Source organism: Alosa pseudoharengus, unplaced genomic scaffold, assembly GCF_046254945.1.
Source record: "Alosa pseudoharengus isolate Yale_2024_CS ecotype anadromous, Long Island Sound unplaced genomic scaffold, YU_APseudo_1.1 YU_APseudo_1.1_scf_18, whole genome shotgun sequence".
In the NCBI taxonomy this organism is placed as follows: Eukaryota; Metazoa; Chordata; class Actinopteri; order Clupeiformes; family Clupeidae; genus Alosa; species Alosa pseudoharengus.
Window position 1 is genome coordinate 9,605,735 of NW_027468650.1, and position 21,459 is coordinate 9,627,193.

At 42.1% G+C, this 21,459-nt stretch overlaps 1 protein-coding gene across 2 annotated transcripts in view; it reads right to left on the reverse strand.

Annotated features, from left to right (window-relative positions):
• Nucleotides 1-3,939: 3,939 nt before the first annotated feature.
• dnajb6b (DnaJ heat shock protein family (Hsp40) member B6b) overlaps nucleotides 3,940-21,459 on the reverse strand; it is a 52,926-nt gene continuing 35,406 nt past the window's right edge. For both annotated transcript variants that reach the window (XM_076290225.1, XM_076290226.1), the window contains exons 9-10: nucleotides 6,626-6,784; nucleotides 3,940-5,320 (exon numbers count right to left, since the gene is read on the reverse strand). In XM_076290225.1, the coding sequence (XP_076146340.1) occupies nucleotides 5,220-5,320; nucleotides 6,626-6,784 (260 nt within the window). In that variant the 3' untranslated portion in view covers nucleotides 3,940-5,219. The remainder of the gene's footprint in view (nucleotides 5,321-6,625; nucleotides 6,785-21,459) is intronic.

Consider the following 21,459-nt stretch of genomic DNA (forward strand, 5'->3'; position numbering starts at 1 on the left):
ATGATAGTGTACAGTATGTGCCGTGCATCTAGATTGTTAAAGATAATACACTCTGCATTACATATAACACACAGCAAACATCTCCAACATCATCCTCACCATAACTACTCTGTTATACAAGTTCATTACATATGTGTGGCACCTGGTGCTTCATGTGGAAGGGACAATAATTATAGTCTGTGAAACATACGGCATAGGAGGTCATCAAGTGGAGGTCATTAATCAGTTAGTCTGTGTGTTCATTTTCATCATTAGCTGTGTTACTCTTCTGCCTTCATTAGCCCTGTGACTTATTAGTGCATGTGGACAGGAGGCATGATAGATAAGCACAAGGCACAATTAAAGACACCCGGACCAGGGGCAACGCCGTCGGTCTGAGCCCCCTCATGCCACTGGCCTCCAGAGCCATCAGTGTGTGTGTGTGTGTGTGTGTGTGTGTGTGTGTGTGTGTGTGTGTGTGTGAGAGTCTTCACACTGGACCTGGCTGTGGGCTTGTGGGTCCCTCGGGAGCTGGATCTACAGTAAACTAATTGCTCAGTTAAATCCTTTCATGAATCATGTCACTTCCTGGTCATCCTGTGTGTGTGTGTGTGTGTGAGAGAGAGTGTGTCTGTCTGTCTTTTGTGTGTTATCTTTATTAAAATGCTTATGACATATGGTCATGTAAAGGAATGACTGTATATCTTCTTTGCACATTATGTGCACATTCCATTAAACACAGAGGCTATTCTTTAGCTTGTTCTTCTGCTTGTTCATTAGACATGTACAAATGCTACACGTTACACTGTATCACTTTATAAGTGACACCTATTTTTATTTTTTAATTATAGTCCATACCCACTCAATTGATCAAGCATATTTATCACCTTTAGTCACACATGTAAGTATTGTGGCAACAGTCATAGCAAAATCCTGCTGTGTAGTTAGTCAGGATAACAACACTCCATCCATTTTATTTATTTATATATCATTATTACTAATCAAACAAAACCAAGGTCTAATATCTCCCCCTCTGTGACCACAGGATGAAATTTTGAGCAGTATCCGAGATTAAAGAGTGTTTGTTGGGGAGGTGGGGGAGGCATATCTGCCCAAGGCAAGTCAAGGACAGAAAAAATATGAATAAAAAATAAATAGATGTGAGACTAGAAGAACAGAGGGGGAAGACTGACCTGAAGGACAGACTGACAGAAATACAGATCGGGGGAACAAACTGAGTGGTTATATATATTTCACTAGTAATGATAGTGGTGGATAGAATGATACATATTTATGCAAAGGTATGACACTATTTTGGCATGCTCTCTTAAAGTGACATGTAATACTGTTTAGAACAAACCAATTCAACAATACATGAGTCTAATTTATTTGGGAGAATGATGTCAATATGTCACGAAACAAGACACTTCAGACCAACTGTAGATAATATAGCCACATTTGCCTCCCCATAGATCTGCCATATAAATGCCTAAAATACCTACTGCATATTAACCAGCACGTAAGCAACCAAGCATGTAAGGGCTGAAACACACCTGAATTTGAGGTTTATTAAATCTGTGGTGTTAAATTAGCTGAGTTATCTGAGTGAGTTGAGTTAAAGTGCCAGATAAATCGGTTCAGTGGCAGCCAGGCTTTGCACAAGATATCTTTCTCCAGTCAAGGGGGCACCAGTGTAATACAGCCTGCAGCACTCGTCTGCGGGGTTGTTTAGAAGTCTTTTGGCTCCAAACGCCAAGAGCTTGTTTTCTTCCATGGGGCAGACTTGTGAGAAATCTCTGGGTCGAGCGTGAAAGCTTACAAGGGAAGGTTGTGTTCCCTGACTGTTTACCTTGGACAGATCGAAGCGTTGGTGGGGTGCAAGTAGAGAGCACAACACATTTCTGCCTCTCTCTGTTCAGAAGGAGGGCATGGTTTAACGAGACTGCAGAACCAACCCCGCAGTGAGACAGCCAATGTGTTCACAGCCTGAGAACTGAGCCCAATGGAAGAGACACCCAATCTAATAGACAATGTTTTTTCTCATTCCCTTTCAGCTGGCGTGTAGTCATTGTACTTCAGTGTTGTACTCTTGCTTTTTTGTTATTTTTTTGAGTGCACTTGAGATTTATTAAACATTTCTATTCACCCAACATACCCTGCACTAGGTTTTAATACCTGCACAGACACACACACACACACATGCACATACACACACATGCACATACACACACACACACACACACACACACGCAAACACACACACACACACACACACACACACACATGCACATACACACACATACACACACACACACACAGAGACAGACATTACACTCCTGTCCAATAGTCTCTCTCCCTTCCCTCGCTACTGTGTTCTCCTTGCCATGCTGAATACCTCCATCTAGCGTCGGCCGCTCTGCCTTCCCAGCAGAGGGAGGAGGGAGGCTGGTTCTAATGATTCAGCCTCGACGCTCCACATCCCTCAGGGCACAGAGTGCTTTACATGCTGTTTATTTAACTGCGCTTGAAGGGAGACTTTATCGCATTTAACCGCATGCATGACACTCCTGAGCAAATTCGCAAGAGATTGTACGGATGCCAGGGGACCCTCTTTTTCCACAACACAGTGCACAAACGCAGATATAAACAAAGTATCCCTGGGTCTTAAGAAAAGTCATATTCCAGAGGACAGTGGTATTGAGGCCTCTCATTTGTGAAGAGATTTTTTTTTTTTCAGAAAGTCTTTCTCTCTTTCTCTCTCCAGACTTCCCAATCTCTGTTGCAGTTTGAAGCAGGGGAAATGAATAAGTGCTGAAATGCTTTGCAAATTGAAAGCGATGGCTAGAGTGGAGCCATCACTCCCATGCTGTTTAATTAAGCCCAGAGAGAGTTGCGTCAGGGAACAAGGGCCAAATGACTCGCTGGGTCATGTGCATGTTTCACGCAATATGAATAATACAATATAGCCCCAACCAGGCCGCTCCGATATAAATGGAAAATGTCGCCACCTTCATGGTTGAGCCGTTGACAGAGTAATCCAAGGGTGTGTAGGGGTAAGTGTGCCTTCTTTTTCCACAATTTAATTTTTTTTTTTTTCATTTTTTCTTCTTAGGATGGAAAAAAGTAAAAAGTCCAATTAAAGCATGAGTGAAAATTCTGAAAGCAAATCACAAATGGAACCGTTTTTAATAAAAGTGTTTATCCATTTTTTAACTAATTCTAGAGAAAACAAATCTCTTTTCAGTGTCAATATTTTTCAAAACGAATGATTTACTCAAGTGATGTAGCACCTCTAGTGAACAGACACAATCTGTTGTCTTTTTCTTGAAAGCTTTATTGTATCGTTATAGAAAAGAGTATTTTCCAAAAAAATATGTCCACCTCCTCACATATCCACACTACATGCATACGCCATTCACTATACAGCACAACAAACACAATGACCTGCTCAAAAGGCAAAACAAAAAATGACATCTTGATTTTCTTCATGGAGAAACACTATCATCCTGTAGCTTTCAAAACAAAGACCACGGTTCTTCATCAGTTGAGGTGACGATGAGGAAATGCATGCAGTCCTTTGATTCATTATTTCACATGAACGACCACTTGACCATAACAGTGGACATACTGTATGCTCTCTACAAAGCTCCACTTGATCAGACTCCTTCTGCTGGTGAGTGGTTTCATTTCAGTATTGCACAGAAAATACTTTTCCTAGTCGCAGTAGGCCATTACTCCTGATGAATGCTGACGTGAATCAGGACAAATTACATTACAAACTTTAAGTCCCATACAGATAGATGGAGCCACATCAATTTAGGCAATATAATAGCATTCAATGTCAAAGGGGTTTGCTTTCTTCCTCACCCAAGGCTCCTGGCATCTATTCAATATCAGTTACATTTAATAATACATTAACCAAAAACAAAACAAAAAAACACTAAGTAAATGACCACAACCTTAATGAGAGTCCATTTATTTCACAAAGCATATCATCTCCTTTATCAATTTCACTGCCACACATCTCTGTGACTGGGCTAAAACAGTGGCAAAGCTGCTCTCTAGTTAGGTCACCCAAAAGCCTCCTCAAAGCCTGCTGGCTAAAACAGAGGGGCTTCTATTGTCCGGAATTGATTTCTGCTTCCCTCCTTCGGCCTGAAATATTGATACAGTGTTTAACACAGGGGGTTGAGGAGAACATGGTGACAACTTGTTCTCTCCCTTCCCTGCATAAATAATGTACATCATTCTACCTTTTCTCACCCTCTCCCTCTATCCTGCAATCCTCTCTCTCCTTCTCCTGTTCTCTCTCTTCCTTTGCTTTAGTCAGGGCCTGCTACTCTCCCTCATATTTGACCTCATTGGCCACTTCCTCTCTGAGGGCTGTGCTCATAGGATCTGTCGCCTGTCACTGTTGCTTTCATTTAGCACTTAACCCTGCGTGCCACCGGTCATACAGCCACCTAGGATGCCCACCAACCTTCACCATATGCCAGAATGCTGTCTAGTCCATGACCACAGACTAATATTGCTAACAGAGAAAATAACATATTCTATTTATTTACATCAGCCAACAAAGGTTCAAAAGTTATATCTTTAGTGTTTTTAACACTGAATTACTGAATGAAAACAGAACTGTGAGGATCTAGTGCTCTTTGAAGCATCGTCATGTTCTTGTGTTTGTCTAAACGTAATTGTTTCCGATATGGATTAATTGGATATCACCCTTGGCCTTGTATGTGCCTCGTCTGTCCATATAAAATACCACACACACACACACACACACAAACAAACACACACACACACACAAAACAAGCATCCAAACAAACACACATTAACACAACTGGGTGAAAGGTTGCGCAGAGGCGCAGAGTGTGCCCTCTCCACTGACGTCTCCTTTTGGGTAATTAGTGACGATGCTACATTCATTATGGAAAGCCATTACAGGATCAGGAAAACAAAACATGAGCTCGGGAGAATAAGGAGAGGCCTTAGAAGGTAACTACATATTCAGGCTTAAACTGCTGAATGGGCTCTCTAATGGAAAAACAGAAAGGAGAGACTATTCCTGCACCTCGGTGGGATGTACAACGAACAATAGGAGTAAATAGAGAGTAGAGTGTGAGATATTGAGGCCCTGTGTGTGTGCGTGTGCGTGTGTGTGTGTGTGTGTGTGTGTGTGTGTGTGTGTGTGTGTCTCCTCTTCTTTCCAAAAGTTGGGAAAGTGACCATGATTTCTTTTAAAACCATGCCCCAATCCGAGGGACCAGTCTGGGTGCACGTTTCTTTTTAGTGTCCCCCTCTTTCAGCCACATTTTCTTCCTCTTGGAATCGAAGAATCCTAAAGGAGAACAGCCATGTCAGACTCCTGACCAACAACTGAGGTGCACACCCTCAGATATGCAACATGCACACATGAGTCAAAAGAAACCATGCTGACTTACCTTGGGTTTGTGCTTACATGCATCTCTCATTCGCTCTAAATAATTACAAATTACACAACAATTAATCCTGATTAAGAAATTGTTTGGAAAATCGGATGAGTGATTTGAACCTGAAAACTGGATTTCACTGAATCTATTTGTAATGTCATAATATGCTCAACTTGGCTGCCTGCCAGTTGCAGTCTTCCATTAGTAAGAATCTGTGGGCCCACTTCTACAAATATTGCACCCAGAATTATTTCCCATTCATTTGCTGAGATGTCGCATTAAATGCATCCAATTAAAGGCTCACAAAGTTAAAATATTAGCTTGACTTAGCTTCGGGAAAGAGCAAATAATCTACCATAAACCCAAGTTGACTCAAGAGCACTTCAAATCTCCAGGAAAACTACCTAAAACCTCATTAAGAACATCAAAGAGACTAAGCAAATGAAGGCCCAATGTGAAATGTAAGACATGACACATTTTACAGCGTCTTCTGTCCAACAAGTCCAAAGGGAGAAATGCCTTTTAAACTGCTGCCAGGGAGCATCCAAACGGGGTGTCTCTGCTTGAATATTTAGAAGTAAACTCAAAAGGCCAAATTAGCTCTAAACTGAGTCTCTTTATAGTCCATTGGCTTCATGCTTCTCAGTTTAACTGACAGGCATTACTGCTCCAATTACCTGTTGGCTTCATTTATTGTGTTCAGAACAGGTTGGTGATGATATTGACATAGAGAACCGGTGGACTGGTGAACTGGTTTTTAAGTCCCCCCTCCCCATTGCCCTTCTCGAAGACGTCCATCGAGTAGTTGCTACACTCTTAACACGAATGTGTTGTCCCTATCTGAACACAGAGATGTGTTGACTTGCGTTGTTTTCAAAACATTCGTTTAAAGATTGATTCACACAGAGACAGGTCACAAAGAGGATCAATTTACGTTTGACCATGTAGGTAGCATTCAGAGTGGACACCTACACACTAAATACTCACTCTATAAATGGTTTTCAAGATCTGTCTGATAGGGGTGTAGGATGTTGTATAACTGCATCCGTTTTATACTGCTGCCTTTGACTTATGACCTATGCAAAGCAATTACTGGGTAATACAGAATTAGCTGCGTGCACAGCAGGAGCACCCCAGAGGCCTAGTCTGCTCTTGCGACCCCCTGCACCGCGATCTGCTCTCCTGTGGAGTGAAGGTCATGTCGGGGGGCACACCTCTGGCGAGTCCCAGGCTCTGAAGGCCTCTCTCCTCCTCCTCTTCCGGGGGGTTCTGAGCGCTGTTCCGCAGATAGCGGCCGTGGGAGGGCGGGCCAGGGAGAGCGTTCTGGCGGCAGCGTTGAGGCTCCTCTTCCAGGGCATTTTCATCAGGTACATCTGTGTGTGGATACAGAGACCAATGACTTGTACGCATGCGTCAGTGTGTGTGTGTGTGTTTGAGTGAGTGAAAGAAAGAGAGAGAGAGAAGAAATGCCATTTACACAGGGTGTGTGTGTGTGTGCGTATACACACACACACATACACACACACATCAATGTTACCTGCCATAATGTGCGATTATAATCTTGTCACTTTTATTATCACCAAAATAGCCTTTGGATAAACTTTTTTTTAAAAAGAATGGTGAATTCTAAGCAGTTTGGTGACAAGCCGTTTTGACAAGTTTCTCAGCATCTTTGCACAATTGTTTTTTTTCTCTAATGCATAACACTTATATTTATCTTGCCACGTCCTTGACATCAGATGCACAATTGGGGCCAAAATGAGAAGCATCTCCCATTATCAAAGCGTCACACGGACAATAACAGCAGTGCTAGACTCATTTGTATACCCGTGCAAAAACACCGGGGAGAAATGTAAAGAAAGTTCAAACATCCCCTCCGGCAAAGCGTCTTTCTCGCTTTCTCTCTCATAAGACCTGCCGTATATTCCATTCATATTTCATGTGGCACGCTTTTATTGTGATTAGTCATGTAAATAAAATGAGATTTCTTTATTCTTTTCTCTTGGTAATTTACATTTATATTGAATTAGCGTCGGAGAGGCTGTGAGTGGGGGGGGTGATTATGCCGGGAGATTACGGGCAGATTTCATCGCCATTGTGCGGTCTAATTAAAAAGGCAGAGCAGAAGAAAGCAGACAGATGCTGCCGTGCCGAACCTGTTTTCATTACCAAAGAGGTCCACACACTACTTCTCGAAAGCCACCCCCATCACATCCAGTTTCTCTCAGTCTCTTTCTCTCTCTTCTCAAGCCTCCCCCATCATGTCTCCCCCAAACACCAGAGTTATTATTACCCTTGTGAACATTTATAAGTCAAGCGTTTAACAAATCACGTCATTTGAGATACATCAAAAACAAGGCCAGGAAGCCATCAGTTTCATCTACAGGGATCAAACAAGCAAAAGATGATAGGCCACTGGTCTTATGGCTAGACCTACAGAATAGGCGTGAACATTTTAGTATTCTCACCAAGCCAACTTCTCAGTATCTCAGTTGAAACCAGTGGGGAAGTACTAAATGACTGCAATGTTGTGGTTAATATTAACATGTAGTCCATTAATCTGGCTATAGAAAGAAAATTTGTGAAAAATATGTGGGATTTTTAATTTTGACTGACAAATTTACAGATTAGATAGTAAGCCTGACTTTAAAAGTTCATCATATCTACTTACAATATCAAGAGGTCATACGCATGTAATTTCTCATTTAGCTCTCTCAGTAGCCCTTGACAAACTATTCTGTTTAGCTGGCTGCTTCAAGCACATTGAATGACCTCTGTGTATGAAATGCACTATATAAATAAACTTGACTTGACTTGTATCAACTTGACTGACATGACCAGGAGGTCACTTTCTCTGGTCTAGCCCATCAAAGTTGGCAAGAATGACCTACAGTGTTTTGGACAGGTATATAAGCCTTATAGCTACCTCGGCCACCCTATACACCAATGCATTGATGGTACCCATGTCTGCACGCAAGAGAAAATGTCTTGCTTTGGTATTTCAAGGCCTCTGGTCAGGTGTGGGTAGCGGTGTTTGTGTGAAGGAGGGGGGGGGGGGGTTGACCAGGGCCGGTTTTAGCCTATTACATTTGGGTGTCCTGGTAGAAATTTTGGGAGGGCAACATGACCAAAGTGGTCAAATTGAATCAATATTGGCACAAAACACAAACACAGAAAATTCGGTACTACCATTACACTCAACACCAACTCTTCTACATCCAAGCTGGGTTTGTGACTGCACACTGGGAAAAAAAAAACAGAAAAAAAGACCTCTTGACTTTGTTTGGGTGGGCGAGACACAAGGCTGTGGCCCCTGCCTAGAGCCAGCCCTGGGGGTGACACCTGGTCATATGAAAGTGTCAGAGATGCGTTGTGAGTGTCCGACAGTAACAGCCTCTCAGGCCAGATCGCGTTCCCCCACACCCTGATGACAGAGCCTTCCTCTCTGCTAATGATGTCATCCGCAGCACAGCCCCAGCTCAATTTGCACTCTTCTTCCTCAAGCATGTCACCTCCGCTAAGTCACAGTCTACAATCAGGGGTCGGAACTGTTGATTGTATGAGGGAAGAAGGTGATGTAGGGAAGGAAGAAATGGAACGAGGGAGCGAGGACAAGATTGGCTGATATGAGAGAGAGAGAGAGAGAGAGAGAGAGAGAGAGAGAGAGAGAGAGAGAGAGAGAGAGAGAGAGAGAGAGGCGTAATGAGCCTCGTCAACCAGAGACAAAGGCAACCTGGCAAGACTCAATTTACCTCTACGGATGAATGGAGGTCTTATTACCATGGGGTCAGCCACTGTGACCCTGTAAATTCACAGTCCATTACTGAAGGCACATGGACACCCACACATTGGTCTCTCCTCTGTGTGTGTGTGTGTGTGTGTGAGAGAGAGAGCACACCCCCTCTCGTAAAGGTATCCAAACCCATCACACTGTCTAAATCCCAGTCAGAGAATTGGAAACAGAAAATGAGTGTGGCTCATTCTTAAGCGTCCTCTGCAAAACATTCGAGTGGAGGCAAGCCCTTCTCTGACAGCCTTGAATAACAAGCAGTGGTTGTTCGCCCGTGAAAGACACTGCTAGCGGTCATATTAGATTTTACATTTTAAAAAATGCCGGAATGAAAACAGAAAGCCATTCTGAAACCCTTCGGTCATTCTCCTCAGGGATAGGGAAGAGGATGCTTTCCAAAGAGCAGCCCGGCCACTGCTTTTCCTGATCAATATGTGTTTCTATTATATGGTTACCTGGGAGATAAGGCTTAAAGAGAGAGAGGGAGAAAGAAAGGGGGAAGAGCAAACCTGCACAGCCGCATAATCCATTATCATTTAATTACTTTAAACAAAAAGCAAAAAAAAATCAAAGAGCAATAATGATAATGAGATATTTTAATACTCATAAAGAGGAGGGCTGCTTTTATGCTTTGGATCAAAGCGGTGCTTTAATTTCAAGTACAAAACACGGACCGTGTCCCAGACTCATTCTTCATGCATGGATTTGCAGCCTTTGTGCTCCCTGTGATTTTGTTTATTCGGGCCGTGCTGAAAGTGAGGACACTGAATAGGCTCTGTCTATATTTAGATTGGCGGAGGTTGATCGCCAGAGGAAACACACGCACCTGACATGACTGAGCCAAGCCTGCTGATTGGCATCCTGACCTCAGATTAGTTCCAGCAAGATGGCCGTCACCAGATGAAGCTCTCATGGGCTGGTCCTCCGTTTCATTTTTCAGTAAAAACGAGCTGGTGTTAGAAGTCAGAGAGGTTACTCATCTTTGATTTAAAAATCAAGCCTTGAAGCATGCTCATCAAAAATACGTCATCCCGGTCTAGTCGAAGCTAGGCTACGCGCTGTAGGCTACGCGCACCTGAAAGTCATGGTTGTAGTCACATTAGTTTGCAGTTGTACAATAGGCCTATTCAATTTGATACATGTAGCGTATCAAACAAAAGGCTATGTCAAATTAATAAAGTGACAATCAACAGATTTGAAATAGACTACGGACGAAGAATAGAGGTCTTACCATTATTCAGGCTAGCCTTTTAGTAGGGCCTTGAAATGTCCATAAATAAAACATCTTGCATGGTGTTGCATAGTATGTGCCATGTCGACTAACTTTACTAATGTTACCGAATGGACTGTCTAAAATGTGTTTAAATAGGTGCTGAGACACATTATAGGCTACTGTCAGCATTTTGCCACTTTAAGAGCATAAGTCACCCTTGGACGGTTTCATATTCAAATATGACTACAGCCAACCAGCAACAGAACGCAAAGGCAGCATCCTCAAAAAATGAACGACACCAAGAGTCAATGACCTCGTAGCTGACCCTGTCAGGTTACGAGGGGAATATTCACTCCTCTCTCACAAATGCCGCTATTCAGCGACATTGCGAATCACCACCAAAAGCTGCGTCAGCATAGGCAGTAAGCCGCTTTACTTTTGCGCTCTCTCCCTGCCGGCCCTCCTAACTCCATCTCTCCATGTAGCCGCATCCCCATCCGGTGCTGTGGCCTGAGCTGAGATAGCGATGGCCGGAGCCGTGGCTCGAAGGAGCTGGCGCAGAACCGGATGTTTTCCCATCCTCAGCTGCTCTATCAGTTTCATCTTTCATAAAGCAGCCAGGGGCCTCGGGCTCCAGAACCATAGATCGTAACCAAGCGTAGATGAGCGTCATGACAAGGAGCAGTACAGCCAGGCGCACAAGACACACCGGCTTCCAGTTTGAATGAGAGCTGTTTTGTGGAGAATGTGACAAGTGTGGAAATGGATGATAAATATAGGCTACTGCAGGGGATCCTTTATTAGTGATTAATTCCTGGGATCTTACAGGTGATACTATAAGCAGGAGTGGCGGCGGGGGCTTATATTTACTCATTCGAGAAAATCCTGTATTCAATTGTGCATGATGATGATGCCACACAAACTGTTCCAGCACATTTCTTGACGAGAATTTGTCCATCATCCCACCAAAAAAGCACAAAAGAATATCAGACTGCTGCAAGTCCGAACGAATGAAAGAATTGCCAACACTCAAGTGATAATCTCAATTCAAGAGTCTGCCCGCCAGCCTTTAGTCGCCTCACATTCAGATATGTCTAACGACGCTCTTACCAGTGAATGTTGCTTTTGTGTAAAGAAGAGCAGGACGGGCAAAACCTTTACCATTCTAGAACAACCTACCGTTAAAGAATAAACAACACAGTAATGCATTCAGATATAATTAAATTATGATGATGTGGCTGATGTGGGGGACAAGGAAGAACAGAGAGCTGGAGTCGACTTTAAACAGAGCGCAGCATTAATAATGCACAGATCGCTCCTTTAATTACTGTACTTCAGTGAGAGGGATTTGGGGAGGGAAAACGTGTAGGTGGATTCAGAGAGAGCGAGAGCGATTTAAAAATGAGACTTCAAATGAAACCTCCATATTCTCACACACTTCTCGCATAATGTTCTGGAAGTGGAGCTAGCCAAAGTTTATGAAGGACTACGGCTTGTAAAAATGTATCTCCAAATAGGCCTATGGTTTATTAGACTATCAGACTGTTGGACATGCAAGATTTTGCTATTTTTTTTTTAAATGACGTAGGCTAAAATCTTTTTAAATTAGCAACTCTCCAACAAAATCACAGAAACAGAGTAAAGATGACGATGTCCTTTGGTACACATGCTTACAGACACTACTGAATAAAGCTATAGACCCTTTCAAGAGAGTTCCATTATCAGCATCATAGTTGGCCCCACAAGGCTTCCGTTTTAACATTCCATATGTTATCTTAATGCAGAGGAAGTAGATTGGGAACCAAATAGAACATTCAAGCATTGTTTTTGTTTTTATTGTTGAAAGGGTCTATACATATTTCAAAACTATGGTGTCAATGTTTCTATCTCTTCATGCTGCTGTCAAAACTGGACAAGACTTCTAATGCGAACAGGTGCTGAGGTGACCTGGCATCAAACTACGGAGAAACAGTACCATCTAGCGGAAGATGCTGACAATCACTCGCCCACTGAATTATTCTAAAGTGTATAGGGCAGTTATGTTTTCAGTTTCACTTATACATCTATATATTATTTATAAATATAAAACAACTAGACAATATTCACCAGGTCATCACAATTTAACTATCCAATGATGTTTAGAGACAGAAGGAAATTAATCTTACAGTGGGTGTAACTACACATATAGAATATGCCACTACACATTAACGATTGTGTAATTTTTGATGCTACAGCAATTGATAAAGAATATTCTAGAATATCAAGTAATCATCAACCAAATAAATTAACTAAATATTATTTAATGTTCAGATCAGAGGCTGCATTTAGAACTTCATGCCAGCAGAGGGAGGTATTGTATTATTAAAATATCACTAACATGGCTTTTACCAAACACCAATGTCAACACAATTTGCCTGCCTGCATTCCATTTACAGGAAAACTAATCTACTGACTTCAAACAAAAAGGTCAAAACTACTTGAAAGTGAAAAAGTTAAAGGAACTGTATGTAGGATTTTGGCCAAAACTGGTACTACAATCACTTTCAAAATACTGTAGAGCGGTGTACACCGCAGATGTTGTAACTAGAGCAGAGCTGGCAACCCAGATGCCGAAACACTACTGGCTTTGTGATTACTAGATAGGTGGAGGGTGGCGGATCAGGCTAAAACACAAATATGTAAACATCAACATCAGTTGAGGGCTGCAACTTCACTTTTTTAAATGATGATATCCTGGCCGGACTACTGTTGTCAGTGATATAAGTATTTGAAATTAGCATGATTTCCTAATGTCTAGTGACAAATCAGGGCCATTTTATGATTAATTGAATTTCATTTCTTACATACGGTTCCTTTAAGCAGCCTGAACAGACCAGTCGGGCAGCTGTCTGTGTGTGCTTGAGCTGATGAGATGTGCTAATCCTGTTCTGCTGGAACTCTCAACACACACACACACACACACACACACACACACACGCACACACACACACACACACACACACACACACACACACACACACACACACACACACACACATGCATTGTGATCTCCCTCATGGACCATTAATACTTAACACAAGGTCACACATGGTGGCCAATAAGGTCAGTCCAACACCTACCTAAAAACCATATGTTCACACTAGCATTCCGAATCCAGGCATGTTGTAATAATGCTTGCATAGCGGTGCCATCACTGAGACAGCCAGGTTAGGGGTGCATTTAATCAGGCAGCAGGGGAGCATTGTTGGGGCTTGAATTAAAAGGACACGCAGGGTGTGCCCTGCAACTGGACACAGTTTTGTTTAATTATGCATCAGAAGGGGCCTGTGCTTCTGGCAATATCTCCCAGCAATCAGCAGCACACAAGGGCCTTTTCCTCTCTCTCTTCCTCTCACTCGCCCTCAAACATACTTGAGCTTGACATTCTCAAAAATGTACTGCAAGTTGAGTAAACAAACAGACTTCTTGCACATTCCACACAGGCCATGTACAGTATTTAAGTTATACTTCCCATGAAAACTCCTGCCTCTATTTACACAGACAGAGAGAGAGAGAGAGAGAGAGAGAGAGAAAGAGAAAGACAGAGAGAGAGAGAGAGAGAGAGAGAGAGAGAGAACTTCAGCCCCTCTGGATACAAGTCATGCATCACCAGCTATAACAGCCTCCACCCTCTTCAGAGTCGATGCCATGATGACTGTTGGTCACAGCCAATGGCCTTGGTAGATAACATCTCTGGGCAGGACGTTTTAAGGACAAGCCTGATAGAACCTTGGGCTCAGAGCAGCCTGTGTAGGGATTTACCCTTATCAGGCAAAGACCTAAAACTTTCCCAAATTTGCACACCACCTGATTTTGCATTCAAAGTTACGCAATGCAATCAAGTCTTTGGTATTCAAATGATCTGCTACGGGCTGAGACATGCCAGCAAACTTTCCCTCCATCTGCATGAAAAGCCAAGAGGCAAACTACATGCTTTACAGACAAATCTAGCTCATCTCGCTGTGATGTTTATAACAAACTGGCCCAGAGGCTGAGTGGTTGCGTATGCAGTGCTGCAAATCACAGCAGCGCACCGTGTTTAGGAGTAGAGTGAGAGGGTCAGATAAGACTTGAGCGAAGAGCCGAGAGAGAGCTCCCAGGAGACTCACCACGCATGCAGAAATGCCAAATCAGCACATTCTCTCTCAAACTAGATGTACCGCATAGCGGTACAAAATATGACCGCTGCACAGTCCTGTACATCCATGCTGCAAAAAATAAATCATATTAATGAATGTCTCCCTCTTCTACTCCATCCCCCACTCTTGAAACTTTTGTGTCTGCTTGTTTGGAATGTCTGTTTGCGGCCGCACACAAAGTAGCCTACTGGCGGTGCAAAGGTGAAGATAGATTTGTAGCACTTGCCAAAAAATTTGTAGCATTGTTATAAAACCTTTAAAATCTCTAAACAATCACAAGTAGGGCAGTTCATCACAGTCCATCCATTGCAACTGGACTGATGAAAGGTACACCTATAGGCTGACAATCCTTGTCAGTTCCATGCAGTTTTCAACAGCTATCAAGAAAAGAGGTCATGTCATGGATTTTTGTGAATGTTTCTTCTTCTACATATGCATAAGTTTAGTCATCTAGTTCATATGATATTCAGCTTTATTGTCTATGCACAAATACCAGTAGTCTAAAACAAAATGCAGTTTTACCCGGTGGTGCAAATAACTGACATGTCCAAAAGGGCATTCATGAAATGCTTTGCTAGACTGTTCATACACATCTTAATAGGCCAAGTTTAAGAGCTACTGTCCGTTATTGTTTGTGCAAATAATAGGCTGATTCATGTTCCCTTGCATTTTGCAACTATGAGGTCCATGGTTAATCTGGCTTTCACCAGACCAAGCTCAATCTTTTAAGAAGTCGAAAAAGAAATCGCTGGCAGATCAGGCTGAGTTCACCCAGCCTAGTCCATGGTAGGCGCCCAATAGAAATATTGTTTAATTTTGCGATTGAGATATCCACGCACTGGCGCCCCCCCTGCGACGTGTTCGCCCCCCGGTTTCAGAGCTATTCTAAATGCAAAAATGCATAGAGGGAGTTATGACAAAACCGTGACTGTTAACAAACTATATACCCTAAGGTAGGCCCAATGCTAGGCCTATTACACAACATAAATTGTCACTAGGCTATGCTGGCGACCCAAATAAAATCTCATTTGGGAACCAATGGCTTACAGTATCAAGCGGACTTAAGCTGCCACCTCTTGGCGAAAAGTTAATAGTTTTGCATATCAATATATTTCACGCAGCTGTGTAAAGCGCAATTGAAGTGGACACTTCTAAATGGAACCCAATCCACTGTACAGTAGCTCAAGGTCTGTGGCTAAAGCAGCCATAATGAAAGCGTTATCGTTGTTTGGATACTTCACACACATTCACGTGTTTTTAATCGCAAAGACTACAACTAACAAGCTGGAATCAAAGCACATCGACTCCCCTCTCACACCCTAAATATGCACTTCGAACAAACAAAAAGAGTCTCAGTCTCACGGTATAGCCATAGACAATAGATTTATCCATAGCCATGGATAAATCTCTCAACGTGCGCTCTAAAACATTTGGTAAATGGAGATGTAGATCATCACGGGTGCGTTAATAAATCTACATGGCGAATTGACACAAATGATTCACTTTGACGAATTTATGTAGTTTCAGTCCTAGTTACTTTACTTTGAGCCATGCTCTTCCTTACTTGAATCACCTTTTAAAATAAAGGGTTGAAGTAGTAATATGGGTGTTTGGGAATGAACTTTGACTCAGATGCTTTTTGAGACTTTGAGCAGAAATGTCCCAGCCCGGTGTTTAGGATGCATCGTAGACAGGTTATCTTTCAGGAAGCGTATATATTTTCCATTAGAAAACCATCACGTAGCGAACGTGTTGTGGCTAACTCACTTAGCTCCTGTTAGTAGCCTAGGTTATGGTCATAAGCAAATGAGGTGACAGTCAAAAGATACAATTAGTGCTGTTATCAATTTGCTTGGTAGCCTATAACCGCATTTATGGTTTTCTACAAATACATCAATAGCAGCTAATCAAATTGGCCTCCATCACTCAACCAATGCTAACGGTAGTCTAACATTATTTTACCTACGTCCTAGGATATAACTTGTATAAGTAGCCTACCTGCAGTACAAACCAAGCATGTCCGATAAACATTCTCAGATTTATTTCGGCTTCAAGAAGAAATGGGAATTACATTTCATGTGGAAATCGTCCTATCCTTATTAGACGTTCTCTGCGGTAAACTACAGTCCTTGTAGGAAGCCTCCATTGTTTTTCCAACCCACTTTTAACTTCCAACAAAATTACGTCTCACTGCAATGATGCGCCATCTAGTGGACAAACGACTATGTATCGCCAATACTGGAAATGCAGCCATGATGATGATGATGAATATTTTTGGCTTTCCTTTAATCCTACTGAATTTGTAATTATGTATCGGCCGTTCTAATTGCCGATACCAATAGTATGTGCGTGCCTGTGTGTGTGTGCATGTGTATATGTGTGCACCGCCATCTACAGGCCAATGAGTGTACAGTCACTAAATGTATAGTAAGTATAGGCCTATAAGTATATACTTTTTTGAGGGAAATTTGGTCTCTGCATTTAACCCAATCGGTGAATTAGTGAAACACAAACAGCACACAGTGAACACACAGTGAGGTGAAGCACAAACTAATCCTGGCGCAGTGAGCTGCCTGCTTCAACGGCGGCGCTCGGGAAGCAGTGAGGGGTTAGGTGCCTTGCTCAAGGGCACTTCAGCCGCAGCCCACTGGTCGGGGCTCGAACCGGCAACCCTCCGGTTACAAGTCCAGAGTGCTAACCAGTTGGCCACGGCTGCCCCGATATACACATAACCTACATTTTTTTAGACCCCCCCATGGATGAAATTCTACGAAACTTGGCATACCCCCAGAGAATGCCAGGTCAATCATACACATACAATTTGGTGCCGTTCTGAACATCTTAACTGAAGATAGGGGCGATTAAAGCCGAATGATATTGCATTTTCATTTTTGTACGGGGGGGGGGGGGGGGGTGCAAATCAGAAATGAGTTATTATGGGCCAGGTTGATGTGGGCCCTTGAGACCAACATACCATAAAAAACTAGAAAATGTAATTTCGAGGAAATTACCAGTGCATGAAAATATAAACATACTGTATATTAACATAAAATGCCAAACAAACTTTTATTTGGAAACAGTTGGCAGGAGTCATAGTTGATAACAACTGACAGTTGAAATGGCTGAACAGTTAAATTGTTGAGTAGTTTAAATAGTTACATTATTTAATAGTGAATTATTGTAGTGAGGACATTTATTTTGAAACAGTTGGGCAGAGGAAATAGTAGTCTTAAGAGAGCCAGATTGTATGCTTAAAGCCTGAGACAGAGTATATAGTTTAAAAGTTGAATGTAGATAGTGTAATGGATGTTGATAGACAGAAAGTTGAATGGATGTTGCTAGGCAGATTGTTTAATGGATGTTGATGGATAGTTTAATGGGTGGATGAGTGAATGGTTTGAAGAGGATGAATGGATAGAAAGTTGGATGGAATGTGCCTTATATCCTTATAGAATGGAGAGACACAGAGAGTTGGCCTAGTTAAGCAGAAAGCAGTTGATACAGGTGCAATCAGTTTAACAGGCCCTTTGATGGGTCCTAGTAGTGAGCAGCTGGAAGTTGATACAGGTGCAAATCAAGTTAATTAGCCCATTGTGATGTCATCAGCCCATGTTACAGTCTATGGGGAAAAATAAGCTTGTTTTTTATTAATATATCAAAAAGTATAAAGTTTACAAAAGTGAAAAATACATTCCCCACGTGTCCTTTTCAAGACCTACGTTACAAAGTTTGAACGAAGTTTCTACGTTAAACGGTTAAAGCTGAATTAGACGCAGAAATTTGGTGGGAAGAATAAGAAGAAGAAGAAGAAGAAGAAGAAGAAGAAGAAGAAGAAGACTTCGCATGCACTGTAATTATTCATCCTCAGTGCCACGGTTCAGGTAGTTATTTAGGAAAAACTGCATTTTTTGGGTTTCGGGGGCCCAGCGCGGTGGGGGAGTGGCCCCCGGGGACCAAACAAAATTTTTCTGTAAAAGTCTAGTGGGGCTACATACCCACCAAATTTCATGTGCCCAGGTGTTTCGGTGTCCTGGGTATCGTTGACCAAAAATTCAGGAAGTAGATGATGGGAAAAAAAAAAAAAAGCATCGCTAGCGGCGGTCATTATAAAAAAGCAGACAATTGGCACACAAAAAAAGACACAATTACACACACACACACACACCCACACACACAGATTAACAGTAACCAGGTACAAGTTCCACCTCTGCAACTGCACTAATAAAACAATTTCTTTGGCTATATAGTTGGTGATAATATGTTGTGAAAGTAATTTTTTTCCCCTTTTGAGGACCATGGAACTGCACAGTCTACATGGCTAGTTGTAATGAAAGGTTTGTTTATCTGTCCTTCAAATGACCATATACCATCACAATTAATTTGAAGATAACAGCAGTGCTAGTTGTGTTTTTAAAAAAAGGCTACAAAAAGTGGCACATTGCTGCATACTGTCTATTTAAGGAGACCAAGTAAAATATTATCTTAAGGGCTCCACCCTACACCTAAAGGTAATTACAGCAGCAGTCCGCAGTTCTCTTATCGTGTGGGAGATGGCCGTCTGCAACAGCACACCTACTACATCCAGAGCAGTGTCTACTTTAGACCGGGAGATGGACACTGGCTACTGGAGGGGAGCCCACTACTCCACTGTGTGTGTGTGTCTGCTTGCCTGCTTGTGTGTGTGTGTGTGTGTGTGTGTGTGTGTGTGTGTGTGTGTGCCTGCATGTGTGTGTGTGGGGGGGGGGGGGGGGGCAATGGATCAAAATGAAAATCAATGGTTCCCGGTGATCCTTGTGGGGCTACATGCATAGTGTGTGTGTGTGTGTGTGTGTGTGTGGGTGGGTGTGTGTGTGTGTGCCACCAAGTTTTGTGCAGCCCAGTCTTTCAGTGTCCCGAGAATCGTTGACACAAAATTACTGAAGAAAAAAAAACAATAAATAAAACTCCAGAAGAAATAAAACTCTGACTAAAGCTTTATGGACGCTGCGCTAGCGGCGGTCATAATAAACAAATTGAGATAGTTTAAATGAAAATGTGAAAATGTAGGACACTTCTGGGACTTTGGACACTGTAGCAAAGATCCTTGATTACTACAGTAGCTCTGCTTTAACCCTCTCTGACTGTAGGGTGTCTTAGGTCAATTTCGGGGTTAAGGGATATTCTAGAGCAGTGGTTTTCAAACTGTGGTACAGTACGATTACCACTGGTGGTACGTGGACTCTCTGTAGTGGTACTCCGGGAGTCTCCGAGATGGTTTTTTTCTTTCATAAAGATGCAATAATCACTTCAAATTATATCAAAATATATACAATAAAAAATCCCTGATCAATGAAGTTAAATTTAAACTATTTTTTTTCTTTCTTGGGGGAAAAATGATGTAAAACAGTATGTACAATGTCAAATATGTAGTTTATTTGGTCTACGCTACTGAATTTTAATGTCAGTCATAATGGTGGTACTTGGAGAGCCAGTTGTTTTCTGAGGTGGTACTCATTGTGAAAGGTTTGAGAACCACTGTTCTAGAGAGTTTAAGCATACTCCCCACAGAATGCAATAAGCCTGCTGGATGTCCTTGGCGCTTTTATAGGCATGGGTGACATGCACCAACAACTATCGCTGATCACCAATCCCTGAGCACTCTCAGGGATATACCTCTGCGTTATTATTGGTTGGATGTCAGTGGTTCAGAGTTCAAATTATCAATATACACTGCTCAAAAAAACACTTACAGTTTTCCACAATTGTTAAAACACATTTTTTGGAACCTTCCACCCTTTTCTCCATTCTCAAACTATATTCACAGAATGTCTGACAGTTCTTGCAAAACAAAAGTTTTACTTGTGCTCAGAACCAAACAGTGTCAAGAGTACCGATCCAGTGTATGATTGAAGTGTTCCCTTAATTTTTTTGAGCAGTATATTTATTAAACAGATCCATGTCATTAATATAGTTGCATGGGGAGAGGTCTGACAACATATTTAAAATAGCTCACTCTGCCTTTGTGTGCTTGGCCCTTGATTAAAAAAACAGGCAGCTGCAAGCCTCACCACAATTTCAAATATATCCACACTGTAAAGTATCAAATATTCAATTAGCCATGCCTAAACATATACTGGTTGGGTTTTCCAGTGTTCTCTGAAATACACCATGAAGACACGACTTTGCACACAGCAAAAAAATGCTGTTTGCTCAGGATAAATTAGATACAATCAGACTTGTTACACCTACACACACACACAAACCCACACGCATACAGACGCCTAAACACACACACACACACACACACACACACACACACAAATATTCATAGACACACGCAAATGCCCACACACACACATACTGGCACACAAGTACACACGCACGCACGCACGAACAAACACAAACAAGCACACGCACACATACACCTCGGCATGAAGTAAGCCCAGTTGACTATTGAGAAAAGGCGCCTATAACCATTCACAAAGGGACACAGCCTGAACGTCTGATCAAAACGTATACAATTTAAGCCTATGCTTCTTGACAAAAAGTTTACTGAGACAGCTTGTCCACTTAGCCTAATTGATGTAGCCTTCCTAAAACCAATGGGCCAGCTGTATCTGTTCAGCTGTTAATGAAATTAAAGAGTAGGCCCAGAGCCCTATAGTTGGTCTTGATTATTTAAGTGTTCAGCTGCATCATCAATTAAAACCTGATCAGAGGCTTGGTCACTGATCTCATTTCAATTGGTGGTAATTGAGTAGGCCTATTTATAGACTACTGAAAGAGTTGTGAGACCAAGGTTAGTCCAGCTCCCTGGTTGTAGGCTACCACTTTTATAAAAATGAGGCTTAAACCAAACCGGGGTGTTGGTTTGTTTTTGTGTCTTGT